Below are 18,569 nucleotides of genomic sequence, written 5' to 3'. Positions count from 1 at the left end.
GCTCCGTAAAGGGGCGGATGGGAAGATCGCAGCCTTGGCCCCGAGGGATGGCCCCAGCTTTGCTTTCAACTTTCTCAGCGACGGCACCGAGACTTGGACAGACGACTCGCTCTGGGAGGCTCTCAGAGAGCAGACGCACGCTCAGATTTGCTCCTGGATAGGCCCGTCGGGTGGACAGCTTCTCGAGACTCAGTGGTCCGAGGGTAACGTGCGCCTGCGGTGGCGTTGCGCCGCCAAGCATTTCAGATTGATTGTGATCCTCAGGCCCCCTCTGTCGTGGCCCCTTCCCCAGGATGTCAGAGCCTGGACTCCTTAGAAACTTCGCGCCTTCTACGGGATGACTACCTTGGAGATCTCGAGTTGGCTCGAGAAAGCGTTTGTCCATGGCACCAAAGGCCTCACGCCTTTGCTAAAAGTTTTGAAGAACGGGCAGGATGACCCCGCCTCCCCCTCCAAACCCTCACAAAGGTCAGCGCCTTCATTCCGAAATTCCAGCCTCTTCATCGACCTCAGCCGCAAGCAGACAGTTGTTCGCAGCCTACCAATCCTCATCATGAGCTTACACCTTGTCTCCTGGAACGTGAACGGGTTTCATTCTTCTGGCACCCGTGGTCCTAGGAAGCTCGTCTTGAGACAGGAACTTCAGCCAGCAGTGATTGGTCGCTTGGATATACTCCTGCTCCAGGAGCATAAGCTTTCAGTGGCTCATTCTCGTAGCTGCGGGAAGATCCTCCCTAGACGCTCTCACACTTATTGGGAGCCCTCGATCGGTGCACAGGGGAGGAGTGGCGGTGTCTGTACTTCCATTTGCGAGTCGTTTGCTCAGGGAGTTTTTGGTCATGATACGTTGATCCCAGGCCGCGCACTTTGGGTTGGCCTAGAGTTGGAGGGCTCCAAAATAGGAATCCTCAACATCTATGCACCCACAGACCTCCGATGCAGAGCCACTTTCTAGAGGACACTCACAGAGATTCTCCCAGGCATGGATTCATGGATTGTTAGAGGTGACTTCAACAATCTGGAGACTTTGGAGGACCAGCAGGGCAGAGGACCAGAGTTTACAGGTATAGCTCAGGCAGAGCAGTCCGCTTAGGACTCCTTTATCTTCGCGACAGGAGGTAGGGACAGCTGGAGAGACCCGTCCTTCCGCCGATGGCACGGGAGCTTGGACTTCTCGTGGGGCTTCCGCAGGGAAGGAGGCAGACTCCTGGAGAGACTGGACAGATTTTATGTCAGTGATTGGGCCATCAGCAGAGGTGGTCAGGTGGGTATAGTGCCAGGGACGACACTCTCCGACCACGCGCCAGTGCTCTTATCACTAGACTCGGCAGCTCAGTCCCTTCCTCCCCGTTCTTGCAGGATTCCTGATTCCATCTTCTCTAGGGAGGAGGTGCGCAGTAGTATCGGTAGCCTTTGGGACAGAGATTGGGGCGAGTGCGTGGATCTGGTAGAGTCGGTGGCGCAGGCTTTGCAGGAGTCCAGCCAGATTTGCCAGCTTGCAGCCCTTCAAGTTCGCCAGGAGTGGTGGGGCAGAGAGAGAGCTCTTCGTAGGGACCTCGCCTCCATTCAGCGACTCCAGCAGGCAGCTCCGGGTTCGGAGGAGCTTCGGATCCAGGCCCTTCGAGCCAGAGCCCTTCTTGAGGAGACTCTCCAGCGTCGCTCAGAGTTTTCTTATCACGCCTCCCTCTCCTGCTGGGCTCGGAAGGGCGACCGAATGAGCAAAGAGTTCTTCAGGACGCATGGCCAGAGGGCAGCAGGTGATCAGCTCCGGAGTCTTAGGACAGCGGAGGGGCACATCGTTACTGATCCGGAAGAGGTCTTGGGGTTGGCTACCGACTTCTACAGGACTCTTTTCCAGCAGGAGCAGCTTGCCCCCCGTACTAGACGTTCCCGCGAGGAGGTGTGGAGGCACATTCCAGCCCTTATTCAGCCCAGCATGCAGACGACGTTGATGGCACCGTTCACTACTGTCGAGATGCAGGAGGCCTTGATGGCCATCGATAGGCAGAAATGCCCTGGCGAGGATGGGCTCTCTCGCGCTTTCTTCACCTCTTTTTGGGATCAGATCCATCAGCCCCTCCTAGCAGCCCTCCAGAGGATTTTCAGCAGCAAACATATGCCAGAGAGCCTCTCCTCGGGATTGATTTGCCTCATCCCGAAGGGAGGAGACCGACAAGAGATCCGTCAGTGGCGCCCGATCACTCTCCTCACCACTGCCTACAAAATCCTTGCCAAGATGATCAGCGCCAGAGTTCGGCCACTACTTCCTGACCTCATTCATGACACTCAGACAGGGTTTGTCCAGGATCGCAGTATCCTCGATAATGTCTTTACCTTCTCAGAGGCGACCGAGTGGGCTCAGCACAGCGGGTCGCACTTAGCCATTCTACTTCTCGACTTTCAGAAGGCCTACGATCGAGTGGACTGGTCCTTCCTGGAGGGTACTTTGGAGAGACTGGGATTCCCAGTAGGATGGATTCAGGGTATCTCAGCGTTATACAGGACAGCTTCCAGCAGGGTCATCATTGGCGGTAGGATGGGAGAGCGATTTCGATTGGAGAGATCAGTGCGTCAGGGTTGCCCCCTCGCTCCTTACCTGTTTCTCTTCTTCGCCGAGGCGATGACATACTACCTTCGGGCGAGGTCGACCGGGATCCGGGGTGTTCGCCTTCCCATCAAGGAGGACACGGAGCTCCTGGACTCAAAGTATGCAGATGACACAGCGCTGTACGTTCAGGATGATGAGATGATGCTGGAGAGGGTGAGGCTGGCCTTAGAGGTCTTATGCTCGGCAGCCGGTGCGAAAATCAACTGGAACAAATCAGTTGGTTTTCTCACAAACCCTAGGGCATGCTCACAGTGGGGGAGGTTTTTGGGTTTCAGATGGATCCCGCGGGGGCAGACAGCTAGATATCTCGGCTTTCAGGTCGGCCTGGACATCACGCCAGCTCAGCAGTTTCTCCCGGTGCTAGATTCCATTCGACGGAAGCTGGCTTTCTGGAGCACTGCTAAGCTCTCTCTTGCAGGTCGTGCTCTTGTAGTCAACCAGGTTCTCCTGGCCATGGCCTGGTATGTGGCCTCTTGTTGGTGCTTCTCGAGATCCAGTGTGGCACAGCTCAGGAGGATGGTCCAGAATTTCCTGTGGTCTGGGGGGGATGGTCTCAGAGATACCAGAGCCAGGGTAGCCTGGCAGACAGTCATTCTTCCGCAGGCTGAGGGTGGCTTGGGGGTCATTGATCCTGAGCTTCAGAGTCAGGCCCTGCTGGGCAAGTTAGTTATCCGCGGTTTGACCCCGGGGGGGGCAAACGTGGAAGATGTTACTTCAGCAGGGGATTAGTTCTTGCGTCCCGCACCGAGGTGGAGAGTCGCTACTGTCCCTCTGGTAGATCTTCACCTCTGCACCGCTTACTCACCCCCGCTCCCCGCTCATTCGTAGCCTTCTCATGGTTTGGAGGCGACTCCGTCTCAGTCTCCTCCAGTCCCCTCCTAGCAGTCAGGAGGAGATCGACCGCCAGCCGCTCATCTGGAACGATCAGGTCAGAGATACCTTGGGCCTTCAGCTGGGGGAGAGGTCACATATCCTGTGGGACGGTTGGATGCGGGGGCCAGCCCGGTCCCTTCGAGTTTGGAGGGACACTTACAGACACTTGGAGACCGTTGCTCTAGCAGCCGCAGCTGGAGGTGTCCGTGGAGCTCAGGCGAGACGCACAGAGATAGACGGAGCGATTCCTGCCGGTTGGTTGGTTCCACCCAAGATTCAGATCCTCATGCCTGGTGATGAGCGTTGGCTTGGACAGTTCACCCCCCGTGGCATCCCACTGGTGGATGGACGACACCTCTGTTTCCTTCTTCGCGGTTTTGGGAGACGGCCGACTCAGGAGAGAGGGTATGCTCATCGACCCCCTTCTCTCGTGGCAGAGGGTTCGGGTCGTAGGCCTCGTGGGGAAGGTTTGGCGGATCGATCCTAGTATAGAGCAGCATCAGCTGCAGTTATGGCGACTCTGGCTTTGGGAGGGGCGGGCCCTGTCAGAGCTTGATTGGGACCCAGGTGAGTGGAGATGGCCAGAGGTTGTGGCAAGCCAGGGGCCGATCCCTTTCTTCGCTTACAGCACGACATTGGGTAGGAGAGTTCTTGGGAGGATGCAGAGCCGCCCGCCCACCCAGCGGCCCAGTTGGTATGCTCAGGGTATCTCCAGGCTATTTTTGCAGGCCTTCTGGAAGGCCTTGTGGGAGAGCTGGCGGCCGCGAAAGATTTCCTACTTCCTTTGGCTACTCGCCCACAAGGGTCTTCCAGTGGGGAGCTGGTTGCGGCAGATTGGTCAGGATGGACTTTGTCAGATTTGTCATGAGGACGAGGAGTCACCAAAACACTGCCTGTGGAGCTGCACTCGCGCCCAGGAAGTGTGGAGGTGGACCTTCGGGATCCTTACTCGCGCAGCACCGGAGCTAGGTTTGATCACCTGGGGCGCGTTCTGCTGGTGCAACACCACACCTGGCTTTCATCAGTTGTTCGAGGCAGGCCCGCAGGACCCCATGTTCCTTATCACACAGGGGACTTGGGGACCGCTTGAGGGCATCCCGCCGCACCTGGCAGAGGCGGACACAGGATCTCAGGAGAGGCAACCAGTCTGGGAGATTATTAGCAGCATCGCTGGATGGCACATTTGGACCTCGCGCTGCACGCATATCCTCGGTGGTACCTCTCTTTCGACTGCCCAGGTCATGGCCGGCATCTGGAGTGAGATTATACACACACTCAGAGGCCAGTGGGACCAGATACAGGGAGATTCCCGGGCTGGCCGGGAGAAGCGGAGGCGTTTCCTCCGAGATTGGGATACGCAGGGCCTCTTCTTCGAGCATACTTCTCAGGGCCTTCAGTGGCGCTATTCACCACCTCTCTGGCTGTTTATTCACACCCGCCTGATCCCTCCGTGAGAGAGAGCTTTTTGTTTCCATTTAGGGCTGCGTCCGATTTGTGAATGCAGCCCCGTCAGCTGCAAAACTGACCTCATGTATCTTGTTTTTTCGAAGTAATATAATCAGCACTGTTTTTTCAGCAAAAAAATAACCCATATCTCTATCCCTTGTTGAGAGCCATAAATCTTCTGCATGCAAGAAAGAAAGCATATCCTCCCAATGTCAAAGCTCAGTGGGGATCATGTGAGATCGATGAGTGGTGTTGTCTTGCATGGCAGGCGAGTTATTAAAGTCTCCACACAAAAAAGCATTAGACAGCCATGGGTATTGCTTGAGGGAGGCCCACATTTGAGCTCTTATCGCAGAAGTTTGAGAGGCATAAACCGATGCTATTTCATAAAGATCGGCATGACACATGCATCTGATTACCATCCATTGACCCTGGGGGTCATTCTAAGCAACTGTGGGCTGCATATCATGTTTCACCAGCATGCATACCCCCGAAAAGTGCATTGTACCAGCATAAAAGATGTCATAACCAGCAAAGTGGCCTTGCTGGCCAGCCAAGAAGTGTTGATTGTAATCCTGTAAGGAAATTACATCGGGGTGCATTCTATGTACATAATGCCAAAAAAGTCTCCACTTGTTGACATTGCAAAGACCTTGGACATTGTATGTAATGCAAGTAATTGAAGCAGACATAAAAGATATGTACAGTCGAACCGAGAAACATAGTAAAGGTACAAGGTGTCACGCATCAGCCATGACATCGACGTCCACCTGGCCTCCTGGATCAATAGCTCTATCGTCCTCATTATTGTCACATAGAGGAATGCCCTTCTTGAGCACATCAACCCACAGTCGAGAAGTCAGGCTATCAGCAGGGGTAGAGGCTTGGCCACGGGTGGAAGTAGAGGCATCCCAATGCCGAGATTGTAACGGTCGTGGCGTAAGCGCAAATACCTTTTTGGGTTGCTGCCAGGCACCCTAGGGAGAGGCATTAGATTCTGGAATTTTGCCCTTTCCCTTATCCTTTTGCTTGGCTGAAACATGGACCACACTTTCTTTGGGAAGAGTAGATTTAGATGTCACATCACCCAACTTGCTAGGCATAGCCTTAGGCCCCGGACCATATGTTGGAGGGGTAGTATTTTCTGGAGCAATAGCCGTAGGTGGGAGCTGGTGCAGGACTGCAGGACACTGTGAAGCTAGATGGCCAAACTTATGACAAGTAAAACAAGCACCTACAAATACTCCCCATTTCAAGTCAAAATATTTTTCACCCAAGGGAACATCCTCTACCTCTACCGCAATAGAAGGAGGGGTTGGGTGATCTGTATCCCAAAGAACACAAAACCGATTTCGATTACCCGAAGGACGGGGTGGGCATACAACTTGCCCCAAAGTAGCTGCCAGACTTGGTAACTCAGCCCTCATATAATCCGGAAAATCCACTACCTCAACCCATACAGGGCAGTGATGTCGAATGAGACCGTGATAATCCTTATTTGGCGACCATGGCATGACATGCACCATTTGTCTGCCATAGAATAGAGGGGACATCTCCAATATCTGCTGACGATATGAGGCATCCAAAAAGTGCACTTCATAAAAACCTCGAGAAGCAAAGTATACTCCTTCAACAAAGCAACCTCCCAACAAAGCCTGAACCCACTGAGCCACATCATTTGCAGAGGGTAACTTCCCAGGGAAAAAAATGATAACTGCTTGCTGAGAGAACTTCCGGAGAGGAGTAACCAATGAGGGCAGCTTCAACTTATACTTAAGTGCCGGGGGAGGTTTGGCCCACTCCTTCCGGCTCTGGTGGAATTCATCCTTGAGCATATCGAAAACATAGTGAGCATCTTCAGAGGCTGAAGTAGACAATTCAACTTGCTGTCTTTTGGGGTCCCCGAACAAGTCCTTCCAAGAATAACTTTTAATATGATCCTCCATGGAGGTAAGCAGGGCAGGATTGATATAGTGAAAGAAGAAGAGAGCAGACAGCCGGGGGCCAATAAAAGCCAAAGTCAGGACGAATGAGGGCAGCAAGGGTTATGCACAGGTATGGAACAGGTAATACACAGCAAAAGGGAGGAAATCAGACGGCAAGAAGAGGCGGACAGCAGCGGCTAGAACAGGCGAACAGCAGTAGCGAAGGAAAGGAGGAACTAGAATAGGCGGCTGGATCAAACGAACAGTAGTGGCAGAGAAAAGGGGCGACATAGCTGAAGGAAGCTCCAGATGGTCGCAGGGGCAGAGCGGGCAGGCTTGATGGGCGCTGGCAGATGCGCGTAGGGCAGATTCGCACAGGCAGATGCGCGCAGGGCAACAGCAGGCATTCGCGCGCATGGCAGCGGTAGCTCCGTCTCTCTCCGCAGGTAGCAGCTCGTCTCACACACACACACCTCTCACCTACACACACCACTCTCTCTCTCTCTCTCTCTCTCTCTCTCTCTCTCTCTCACGCGCACATACACACACACACACACTTTTTTTTTTGGTGAAATCTTTGGCGCGCACATACACACACACACACTTTTTTTTTTGGGTGAAATCTTTGATTGATTATATTATATGAGTAGCAATCTCAAAATAAGGTGCTACAATTACATCAACTGAAAATTTTAGTATATGCCAAAAAGACCTCATGATCTATGCAATGGGTCTGCAAGCAATCAAAGAAAGATTGCTGCAGAGAACGTCTAAAAAAGCCAAACAAAGAGATAGTAGGATCACCAAAGACTTTACAATTCCTATATGTCCATAAAGTCCATAGTGCCCAGTAGCGAACCCAAACGAAGAAAAGATGAAGCTCCGGTCTGGATGGATGAAACCCAAATAGCCAGAAGAACTTCCCAAACGGAACAGATGGGAATCTCGCTCGCAGGCGCTGTTGAAGCAGATAAAAAAACTCACGAGAGCACGGACAATGCCAAAACAAGTCTCCGAAGAAGCAGAACATCTGTGGCAAAGTGCAGGAGCAATGTGTCGATGAGCTAATAGCTGTCCAGATGGAAACACTCCCAAAAGAACTCGCCAAAAGAAAACTTGTTGCTGAAGCGGTACTTTATAGGCCCAAAGTTGCTGTAATCTTTTCCTCGACCACTTGGTTGGGCGATGCATTCGCCAAACAGAATCACCTCTCTCTGAAACCCAAGGTTGAGGCAAAAGGATTTTATACAATGCAGGTACAGTAATCTGAGATAGCCTTAAAGGACGAGAAGAGGACCCTGAAGAAGTCAAAGTCACACACACACACACATACACACATGAACATTCATATGAAAAGATCACACATGCACACATTAACAATCATATGAAAATATTCCCATCTTTATCTGTTTATCTACAGTGAAGTTTCAAATATATGTTTGAGAAAACATCTTCTTCCCTTTTATTAATGTTTTCTTGATTGTAACCAAACTATACCAGTCAGATCTGTAATATATTTCGTGGCACCAGAAACATTGTATAAGAAGGTTTTCTAAGGTGTTAAGCTGCAATCGAAAGAGAAATCAACAACAGCAACTGGATTATCCTGCCCTGATTATGATGTAAGCACTCTTGAAAGTTCACAGTTTCTTCTACACACCTTAAATTTGGGAAGGTACCAAGCAATGCCTGGTATGAAAATTGAGTCGCAGCTCCTGATATAATGGAAACTCCAACCATGATTAGAGAGGACTGCATCCACTGTTTGAGAGGCAATCCTGATGATAAAAACCCCACAAAGATCATGTCAATTCTGATGCGTGATGAGCTCTCCCAACTCTCACTTGACACATGCACAGCTTTTATGTTAAAAGGGCATCACAAAAGGAAAGTGTTCTAGTTGTTTACCACCTAGCCTTCTTGAAAGAAGCATCAGCAAAGCTACAGCAGAGAGCATGTTGACCAATGTAGTGGCAAGAACCTGTTAATAGAAAATGCTTAGTCAGTATTCCAAGGCTTTGGTGTAATGAAAACATCTCTGTTTCAATTGTTTTATGGCAAACATAAAAGAAGTTTCCTACAACACAAAATCTCACATAGTTAGAGATTTTTCTTAGAATATCTATTAGGAGCACGTGATACAAGAGCATTGCTTTTGCATAGAGAGGAGGAGGAGATGAAGGCTCTCACATCACATTAGAAATGTTGCAAATAAGCCCTAGTGTCAAGTGGCTCAATGTAGTATGAAACACACCTCATGGCACAAAACATGCAATATTCTCCATTAAAAAATGGTACATTCACACAAAGATTTCCTTATATTACAAAAATTGTCAAGCCTTAAGTTGTAATGACATTCAAAGGAAGCTAGCTGTCCATGGATAAGTTAAGTTACTAATCTGTACGAACCTCCACGCGCAACCTGCATAGCAAGCTCTCTCTCTGTCTCTCTCTCTCTCTCTCTCTCTCTCTCTCTCTCTCTCTCTCTCTCTCATGGAGGCTTACTCATGGAGATCTCGCCCCACCAGCCGCTCACCTCACCTTTGCTCAGATTTGTACTCTCATAGCAGGAGGCAGAGTCGATGGACAGGATTTCCAGTATTATTTTGGTTCTCAGACTCCGTGACACCTGGACTTGTATCTTTGCATTGGCATATTGTACTCATCCCCCCATTTTGCACCCAGGGGCGGTTTCCTTGCATCTAGTTTACTTTGTATTTAGGCTCAGATTTGACATTATGTACTTTCACTTGCATTGTATTGCGTAGCACTTAGATGATATTCGACGATGCCTCTTCTTTGTGGCACGTTGATTTTGTGCTATCTTGTATGCAGAGTTCTTGATGTCCCATGGGCCCATTTTGGCCTTTAGTGGACAATAATACACTTTCTTTCTTTCTTCTTTCTCTCTCTGCTAGTCCACTGATCCCCCTCCGCTTCACTTCCGCTCCAGCCCGCTTTGCCCCCGCTCTACCTCCGCTCCACCCCAGCTAGTCCTCTGCCCCAACCCGCTCCAACTCGTTCCAACCCTTTGCAGCAGTAGCAGTTTGTGGGAGAATCACCCCCACGCCGAGCTGAGCCCTTGGCTCTGCCTCGGGGGGTTAATTCAAGCTAAAGGGATCCTCATTTAAAACAGGTACCATAGAATTTTCGAAGATGAAGATATTTGCAACTATGCCCCTCAGCAAGCCCTACTATTCCGATGTAGCAGCAACAACCAGCCCTTATGCATTGCATTTCAAGCAAAGGCCTAGACCAGAACCGCAGGAGCAGATCTACTACCTAACATAGGAAGTAAGAGAGATTAGGCTTGTAGTAGCAGCTCTCGGGAAGAAAGTGAAGGAGTTGGAAAACAATGAAGGTAAGCAGGAAATCATTGCTGAAGTTTTACAAAATGCAGCTCATCCCCACCAGCACAAACACTTGTCTCCACGGTCGAAAAGATGATCACCACTCAGCTCAGCTCAGCCAAGAAAGAGATGGCTATTCTAGCCAACAACAAAATCAACAAAGCAGATTTATATATGGAGGTAAAAGAGCAAGAAGCCATAGCAAAAAACAAGAAGAGATTGCGCATAGGGGGGCTGCCAAAGGATTGTATGGGATGTCCTACATATAATTTTACGGAGGGATACACAATAGAAGAGAATATCACAAGTCTCAAGAAGAAGATACCACAGATAGAATGGGATGAAACTAACATCAGTGCGCGCATAGTTCATGGCCTCTTGCAAAGTGGTACACTTGTTGTTCTTAATCTGAAGCTTCTATGAGTCAGGCAAACCAATTACAAAGAAACCTAACAAGGTCACTGGATCCATCTTTGTAGCTCTGGTCTGCAAATCCCGAAACCTCTGAAGATAAACCTCAAAAGTCAAATTCAGCTTGGACATATCGAGGGCTTTGAGCTTGCCTACGATATCGTAATCTTCCTCCTTCTTCAGAGACTCTTTCCTAAAGACCTCTTCGCCACAAAGAAGGCAGCAAGCGTGGTGTCTTCCAGCATAACCGACATCCACTACACCATCCTTGGGGGTGGTAGTACCACTATTTTGGATGGGACAGCACTGCCACCGGGGTTTGCAGCATCATCATCACCATTGTTGGAATTGGGGGCAGCCATGGCATGCTCTCTTAGCCCCACTCTCTATTCTCCACCAGAGTATGCCTCTTTTATGTCACCCTTACCCCTCAGCCAGCCACCCGAATTCCAGATGTCCCCTCATCACTCTCAGCCCCCTGCCCCTATGTCTCTATCCTCTATCACTCAGCCCCCATTCATGCCACATCCATACCCAGCACTTCTTGGTGGATCCCCTCGCATGCCTAGGACCACCTTCTCATGAAGATACACCACCTTCATACACAAGAAACAGAGCCGGACCGCCTCACCCATAGCCTAGGCCAGAAGATATCACCGCTCCGAAAGGAGGTGGCAGCTGTAGTGACAGCCCTGAGCAGTGGGCCAGCAGTTGAGGCAGTGGAGGCACAAATAACCACCATGCAATCGGCCATTGCAGAGACGTCTAGATGGGTGGATGCCACGAAACGGGAGCCCGTGAAGACCACTGTTTCAGCCACCATTTTGGAGCAGCAGCAGAGAGCCAGTAAGGCTCTCAAAGTCAGAGTACGAGGCATTCCTCACACACCTCCCACCTCCATTGATGGTGCGACCAGCTGCATGACTTCCACTCTGGATTACAACTGCAAATATAAAAGGGTTTTTTAGGGATAACTGCTCAAATAAAAATAGCATCCCACATGATGGAAACAAAAATGGTAAAAAGAAAGTGAGAGAGAGAGAGAGAGAGAGAGAGAGAGAGAGAGAGAGAGAGGGATTGGGGGGGGGGGGGGGGGTGTTTTATTAGTTTGCATGAACAATACAATGCTCCAGATGATGCCTTGGCAGTTCACCATACTGATAACAAAAAGACCTATATGAAAGGTGATAGAACAAGCCCACATAGCAGTGTTAATGAAATAGGCATGATGGGTGAAAAGATAGATGATGAGCCAAGCAATGATGAGCAAATATATGATAGAAATCAAGATGAAGATGTTGACCAACAAGGTAAGGATTTGGATGCGCTTACACTTGATACTTTCAAAGAGGAGGTGAATATCATGCATTGTATGGTCTCCATAGAGGAAGAAAATATAGAAAGCCACATAGATGACAGCAAAGGATGCCAAAGTAAACTTACACACAATGACGAGGAGTAGCTTGTGCAACAAGAACAAGATATGCAGCACGACAGTTTTAACCCTGAAGCTGCATCACAACACATTCAGGAGCATGACCGTGGGGAATATGGCCACAACTTTACCATAGCTAATGCCCTTCACTACTGCTTACTAGGTGAGTGTCCCTGGGTGTTTAACCTTCTTCACTTAGTAGCCATAATGAAAACAATGGCATCTCATAGGAGTGTTGTAAATGCAAGCACAGAACTTCGGCAGGGTATCCTCATGCTGTGTACAGCACGTGATGAATATTTCTGCCATGTATTGGCACTTATAAAAGCAAACACATGTGCACATGATGAGGCTGAACAAAACTATAAGTTTGATGTCAAGACTATTCATTATAGTTCATCAAGGTTGACTACTAGTACCATGTAGATATCACTAACCTGTGAGCTAGAAATTCCGAAATATGTAAAAAAGTTCTTTGTCTAGCAACCTGCAGACATAAGCCAGCAAGACAAGCTGCGAGATTCAGCTGTTATGATTGCAGTCCTAAGGTAATGTGATGTTGAGGTTTTTTGGCCACAAACTTTGGCATATTTATCATCAAGGCATTATGCTTCTTTATATTGCATGCAGTTATTCCAGCTTGTCATCACTGGAGGTCCATAGATGTTGGTATCACAGGGAGCCCACCCAATGTTTGTCAGTTCCCTCATGACCACATGCAAAATGTAAGCATAGATGGGAATCATGCTGTTGACATGACTGGTTGCTTGATAGATAAACTTTCAAGCCTCGACAGAAATGGGCCCATAGTACTTTCAGATTTGAGCATTGTGGCTAGGGAACTCAAATTTTTGATGCAATTATTTTCAAGGGGAAAGGCATTACACAGCCTTATGTGCATAGCCTATTTCAGGAGGATTTATGGAAACTCATTTATCAGCTGACAGAAAATCCTGCAATGATATCAATCTTGGAAACCGTGGCTTGTATGGAGAGCTTAAGCACAAGCAGCTCTCCAAAAGAACTAACCAATCTTCAAGGAGCCACTTGGAAAGGAATGTAGAGAATGTATGACTAGGCCTTGTCATTCCAATCTTAATGTATATCTTAGATACAACTTCTTGGTGTTGTGTGGAGAAGGGCCAGAAGCATGCAGCTATTGAATGGTAATTTCGTTACAGATTTGGTTGCAGCATATCTTGAATGTGAACATATGCAAGTTCATGCCTCACCTTCAAGAAAGAAGGGGTACTTGTTAGAGGGCTTGATTGGATCTTGGTTAGTGGTTTTGAGGATTATGACAGAGATGACTTGCTTAATGGTGCTCAGCTGCAGTCAATGTGGCATGCATACCCAAGACTAGGGATCAGCGCATGCACTTTAGGTTGCATATTGCTGATAGCTTTTGGGGGATGTGCATGTTTGTGTTGTCTTCTTACCACAACAATACAGTTGACCCTTTTCAGCCTGAAGCAAATCAAGGTCAAACACGATCTGCATCATAGTTAGTAGGGAACATGCACGCCAACGGAATGCCAACCCCCTAGGGAACGGGAACGCCAAAATCCTAGGGGACGGGAACGGGAAGGGAATGCCACATCACCATACTCATTAAAAAACACACTATCTCCACAACTGCTTTTGGACAAAATTTGGAGTCAAGGTGTCAGGACATAACAAAATCCTGATGATAGATGAATCAGGACTCCAAATTTGGAGTGAGGAGCTTAGGACATAAACAAGATCGTAATGATAGACAAGACTTAGGTTGGGGAACGGCAAAGGGAACGTTCCCTAGACGTTGATAGGTCAAAAAATGTAGTAAGCTCTTGTACACTGTACATAATAAAGGGTAGGCACATAGATATGCACTTTTATGTTTTAGTCTGGGTTATGGGATACCAGAGACTACTTCGAGAACTATGATGAATGGATGTATATATTTCAAGATAAATAAAAAATGTTTTTTTTGCAGGGGCACATGGAAAATGATGAGAAGCAGTGTGCGTACACCCATATCCTAGGGCATTTGTGGCATCCAATGTGCGACGGAGTTTTTTGTGTATGACTTGATAAATGTTCTTTTATTACCTTGGGTCTTGGGTTTCCTTTGTTATGAGTGGTTTCCATTTGTTGGGACTCAAATGAGTATCCCGTGTGTCAGGGATGGGTTCATTATATGTGATAGATTGTGGATAAGTGTTGGCTTGAAGGGAATGTGCATTAAATGTGAATGTGGGGCATTTTTTGGCTTGGTGTATGTTTTTTGGGAGAGGGAAAGAGAGTGGTTTAATTCATGAGATGAGGTGGCCAACAAATGTGGGAGTTTTGCATGGATGTGCAAGCTGGCTACGTGATCAGGTGAAACGCTCAAAGGAAGTGGGCTGCCATGTTACGTGGTGGAAAATTGCTAATCCGTTGTTCATTTTTCCACACATTCCAAGGTAAATCTCATTTAGCCCTTTCCCTATTAGCACTTATACCTTCATGCACTTGTGATTTTCACATATTCTAACAAAACTCCCCATATGTAAGCACCAGAATGAGGAGCATGGGCGTGAGTCATACGAGGGGTGATGAGGGAAAGACAGAGGATACCATATGGGCAACATATCATATACCATGTGAGTAGTACATGATCCTTCTTGTGTTTGAATCACAGATCCATCATCCATCCATCATGGCAAATTTTTCTTTCCCTATCGAAGGCTAGCTCCACCATATTTTCCCTTTTTCTAGGTTGTACAGTAGAATATTGCTATCCACTTCAAGAGTTTGTTAGGTTGCTGGCTGAATTACTAGATTTGAGAGTTCATTTGAGTTTCTCCTTGGCTGCTCTTCTGAAGTGACTGGATGGCGATAAGGCAGAGGCAGTTTAATACAGGCGCTGATTTGTCTATGGATCTACCTACGACCACGTGATTGGTGGGTTGTTGAGTTGACGAGGAAGCTTGATCGTTGACTTGTGTACGTCATTAAAAGAGTTTTCTTGCTGGCTCCATGTGCAATTTGGTCTGAGATAAGAAGACATCTGTGCGTGGTTGGTTCCTGATGCAGATACAGAGAGACTTTTCCCAGAGAGCTGTGGGTTCATTTCCTATATTTTGCTATTTCTTGTGCTGTCAGAAGGTGCTTGTGGGTGTTACGTTATCCTGAGATTGCTATTTTATTTTGGGATTGGTGGTTCATGGGCCTTCTGCTTTGTGTCTGGGAAAGATTTCAATGAGTTTGTGTCTGGCACGATTCCTGTAATTTTGGATCCATGCTCTGGATGGTGTGCTAAGCTACTATCACTTGGAGTCTGAACACACTGCAATTCTTATTCCATGATTGCCCCGACCTCAATATCTTCCAGTCTGAAGATTATCTGTTGTTTTTTAGCCGTGTTTCTCTTTTGTTTATCATCTTTTTTGGCGATCCTGCTGGGGAGCACACAAAAACACTGTGGGTCTTGGATTGAGATAGTGTGCACTCGAAACAAGACAACCTGGAAGGATTGGGTAAGATTTAATCTATTTTTTGTGGGTTGGTTGAAAATTCTCTTCTGAATCTTGGGTGTAATTTGATAAACTATGAAGACAACGCCTTGCATGCGGGTGATATATTGTGAGTTATGTAGTGGGTGTGGGCATAGAAGGCAGAATTGCATTGATCACAAGCTTCGAGTGATTTGTCTCCAAGCAATAATTAAGAAAGTTCTCAAGAAGATTGCCCTAAAGAAATAGAGATCTGAGTTAGCTGCAAGTCAAAGCACTACTGAGGAATAAAGTTATTTCTTTTGTGGTGATTGGTTGAGTTTTTTCCTGTGTACAAGATGGCTCATGAATTTCCCAGATTTTATGGGTTGCTCAATGAAGATCCTGAGAGGTTCATTGAGAGTATGGAGTTTATTGCTTTAATCAAAGACAGAAATGCTCCTGAAGTGCTTTTGTAGTTTCTTTCCTTTTGCTTGATGGGAGAGGCTCGAAATTGGTTGCAAGAGTTCCAAGCTGGTTGCCAAGATGAGCAAAGGGTTCATAGAAATCCGAGTTATGCTGAGGTGTGCGTGATGCTGATGGGTTGTGGAGAGAGCTGTGTGCTTTGCAGCAGAACTCGCACCAGTCAGTGGATGAATACTCGGGAAGGTTTACCATCTTGTGGAATAGATGGCAGACTGCTTTGTTGCCAGAGGTGCCTCCTCGGATGATAAAGAGGACATGTTCATAACTAGACTGAAATCTGAAATTCGAATTAAGGTGGAATGTAAGGAGTTGCCCACTTTTAAGAATGCTCTGAGAGTAGCCAAGGAAAAGGAAAGGAAACAAAAGAGATTGATACAGCTCAGTAGTGAGCTTCCTATGGTGCAAGCTAATCCTACTACTACATTTTCTTTGCCGGATGAGCCATTTAAGTCAGAACCCAAAAAGGAAGAATCCATGAAGGAAGAGATTCATGAAATGTCAAAACTTATGAAGAATCTTTCTCTAAATCTGATGAGTGGTAGGGGAAGAGGTAGGGCTCCAGCAGGAAGGGGTATAGGTGGATTGCCTTTACCTGGTGATTCAGCTCCGTGGCAAGCGCGAAGAGGACGAGGGGTTAATGCTCCCAATGTTCAATGTTTTAAGTGTGGAGTTATGGGTCATTATAGATCACAATGTGATAACCCACCTCAAGAGGGGGGAGATATTTATCCATTGCCACCAGGGTAGTGTGGAGGTGAAGGAAGCAGGTCAATCGAGTGGTAATGGTAAATTCACTGCTGAAGAAAAGGGCAAAGGAAAGCTTGTGAGTTTACTTGGAATAGAGGAGGAGGATGCAAATGTTATGCCTGCACGGAAAAGAACCCATGAAGAAGAAGCCAGTCCGAGTGCAAGGCACGAAGAGCATGTTGTAGAGGCGGTCACTTATCAAAGGAAGAAGAACAGAAGAGCTAAGAATCCCAGAAGAAAATACAAGGTGTTTGATTATCCTATTGGAAGAGAACAAGGAGAATATGATCTTGTGGGAGATCTCTCCAGGAGAAAGCCTGATATTACTTTTGGGCAAATGATCAGCTTATGTCCCAAATTCAAGAAGGAATGGAGGTGATCAGTGAATCCTGGCAATAAGGCTGCCCGAAAGAAAACAGTGAAGTCGATGTCTATGTTTCAGCTTTCAGATATTTTGCCCTCAGTGGAGGCTTGGCATAAAGGGAAGGGACTTGGTGGGGGAGCCCAAATATGTGTGATGACTCAGGCATGTGCTGAGAAATTAGGATTGAAGATCTCTTCTCCTTCAAGGTTTCGGATTCGGATGGCTAACCACGCAAAAGTCAAAACCTTGGGGATTGTGGCTGAATTGGATTTTGAGGCTTTTAAAGTGCATTGCAAGATGGATTTTCATGTGATGCCAGCTGGTTTAGGGGCTTATCCTCTTATTCTTGGAAGACCTTGGTTATGCAGGGTGGGGCCAATTCAAGATTGGAAAAATGGGGTGATTACTGTTCATGCTCTTTCAGGAAAGAGAATGAGATTTGATATGGTTAGTAGGGCAGAAATTTCTGATCCAGAAAAAGGGGAGGAACAGGGCAGTGAAAGTGATTCCAGCAGTGAAGAAGAAAGCAGCTTTACATCAGGAAGTGATGATGTTGATGTGGCTTTTATCGGTGGAGTAGAAAATCTGCAGATAGAACATAATGAGATACTTGAAAGCAGTGAAGAAGGGGAGGACAGAGGTGAAGTAATGGAGAAATTCATGCAGCCCAACAATTCTCAAGAATCAATGCAAGAAAAGGTAGAGCAGTCTTTAAACCCCGATCTTACTGCAGAGGAGAAAAAGGAGTATTGTGCTATGCTCAGCAAATATCCAAATTTGTTAATTACTTCATATGAACAGATAAGAGGATTCAAAGGTAAGCCATTAAGGAGGGAGAATGCAAGGCAGATATTTCAAAAGATGAGAAGACTTAGTCCTAAGTAGACAAAAGTCCTGAGGCTGGAAATAATTAAGTTGTTGAGGGCTGATATCATCTATCCTGTAGAGTTCTTTGATTGGGCCAGTCCTGTGGTGATAGTACCCAAAAAGAATGGCAAGTGGAGGGTGTGTGTGGACTTCAAGCCATTGAATGCAGTAACGAAGAGAAATCATTATCCCTTGCCTCATTTAGATGATATACTTGATAGAGTGGCTGGGCATGAGATGTATAGTTTATGTGATGGCTACTCATGCTATTTTCAGATTGGTATTGCACCGGAGGATCAGGAGAAGACCACATTTATCACTCCATGGGGCTGTTTTAGATATAGAAGGATGTGTTTTGGCCTTTCAAATGCTCCCTCTCATTATCAAGAAAATTTGAATGCGGTGTTGGCACCATTCTTGGATAAATTTTGTAAAGTTTTTATTGATGATATATGTGTGTACAGTAAGCGTAGAGAGCATTGCAAAAAACTTTTTATGTGAATCCTTCGGTGGGTCCCGATGCTATTGGGGCTATACTTTTACAGCAAGGAGAAGGCTCAAGGTATATGAGGCCAGTTTATTATGCAAGCCGGTAAAAAGTG

The 18,569-nt window shown here is 47.3% G+C and overlaps 1 protein-coding gene across 6 annotated transcripts in view; it reads right to left on the bottom strand.

Annotated features, from left to right (window-relative positions):
* LOC147903288 (uncharacterized) overlaps positions 1-18,569 on the bottom strand; it is a 132,233-nt gene that overhangs the window by 12,103 nt on the left and 101,561 nt on the right. For 5 of the 6 annotated variants that reach the window (XR_015540764.1, XM_087372515.1, XM_087372517.1 and 2 more), the window contains 2 exons: positions 8,761-8,833; positions 8,513-8,630 (listed from right to left, as the gene is read on the bottom strand). Coding sequence is in view for 5 of the 6 variants with exons in the window: in XM_087372515.1 (XP_087228641.1) it covers positions 8,513-8,630; positions 8,761-8,833 (191 nt within the window). In the remaining variant the exon portion in view is untranslated. The remainder of the gene's footprint in view (positions 1-8,512; positions 8,631-8,760; positions 8,834-18,569) is intronic. The other variant, XM_087372516.1, reaches the window with a different exon arrangement.

Source organism: Dipteris shenzhenensis, chromosome 3 (genome assembly GCF_047967505.1).
Source record: "Dipteris shenzhenensis isolate YYH24624 ecotype China chromosome 3, Dip_SZ_1.0, whole genome shotgun sequence".
Lineage (NCBI taxonomy): Eukaryota > Viridiplantae > Streptophyta > Polypodiopsida > Gleicheniales > Dipteridaceae > Dipteris > Dipteris shenzhenensis.
The sequence above is the reverse complement of the archived record's forward strand: the minus strand, read 5'-3'. Positions and strand labels throughout refer to the sequence as shown.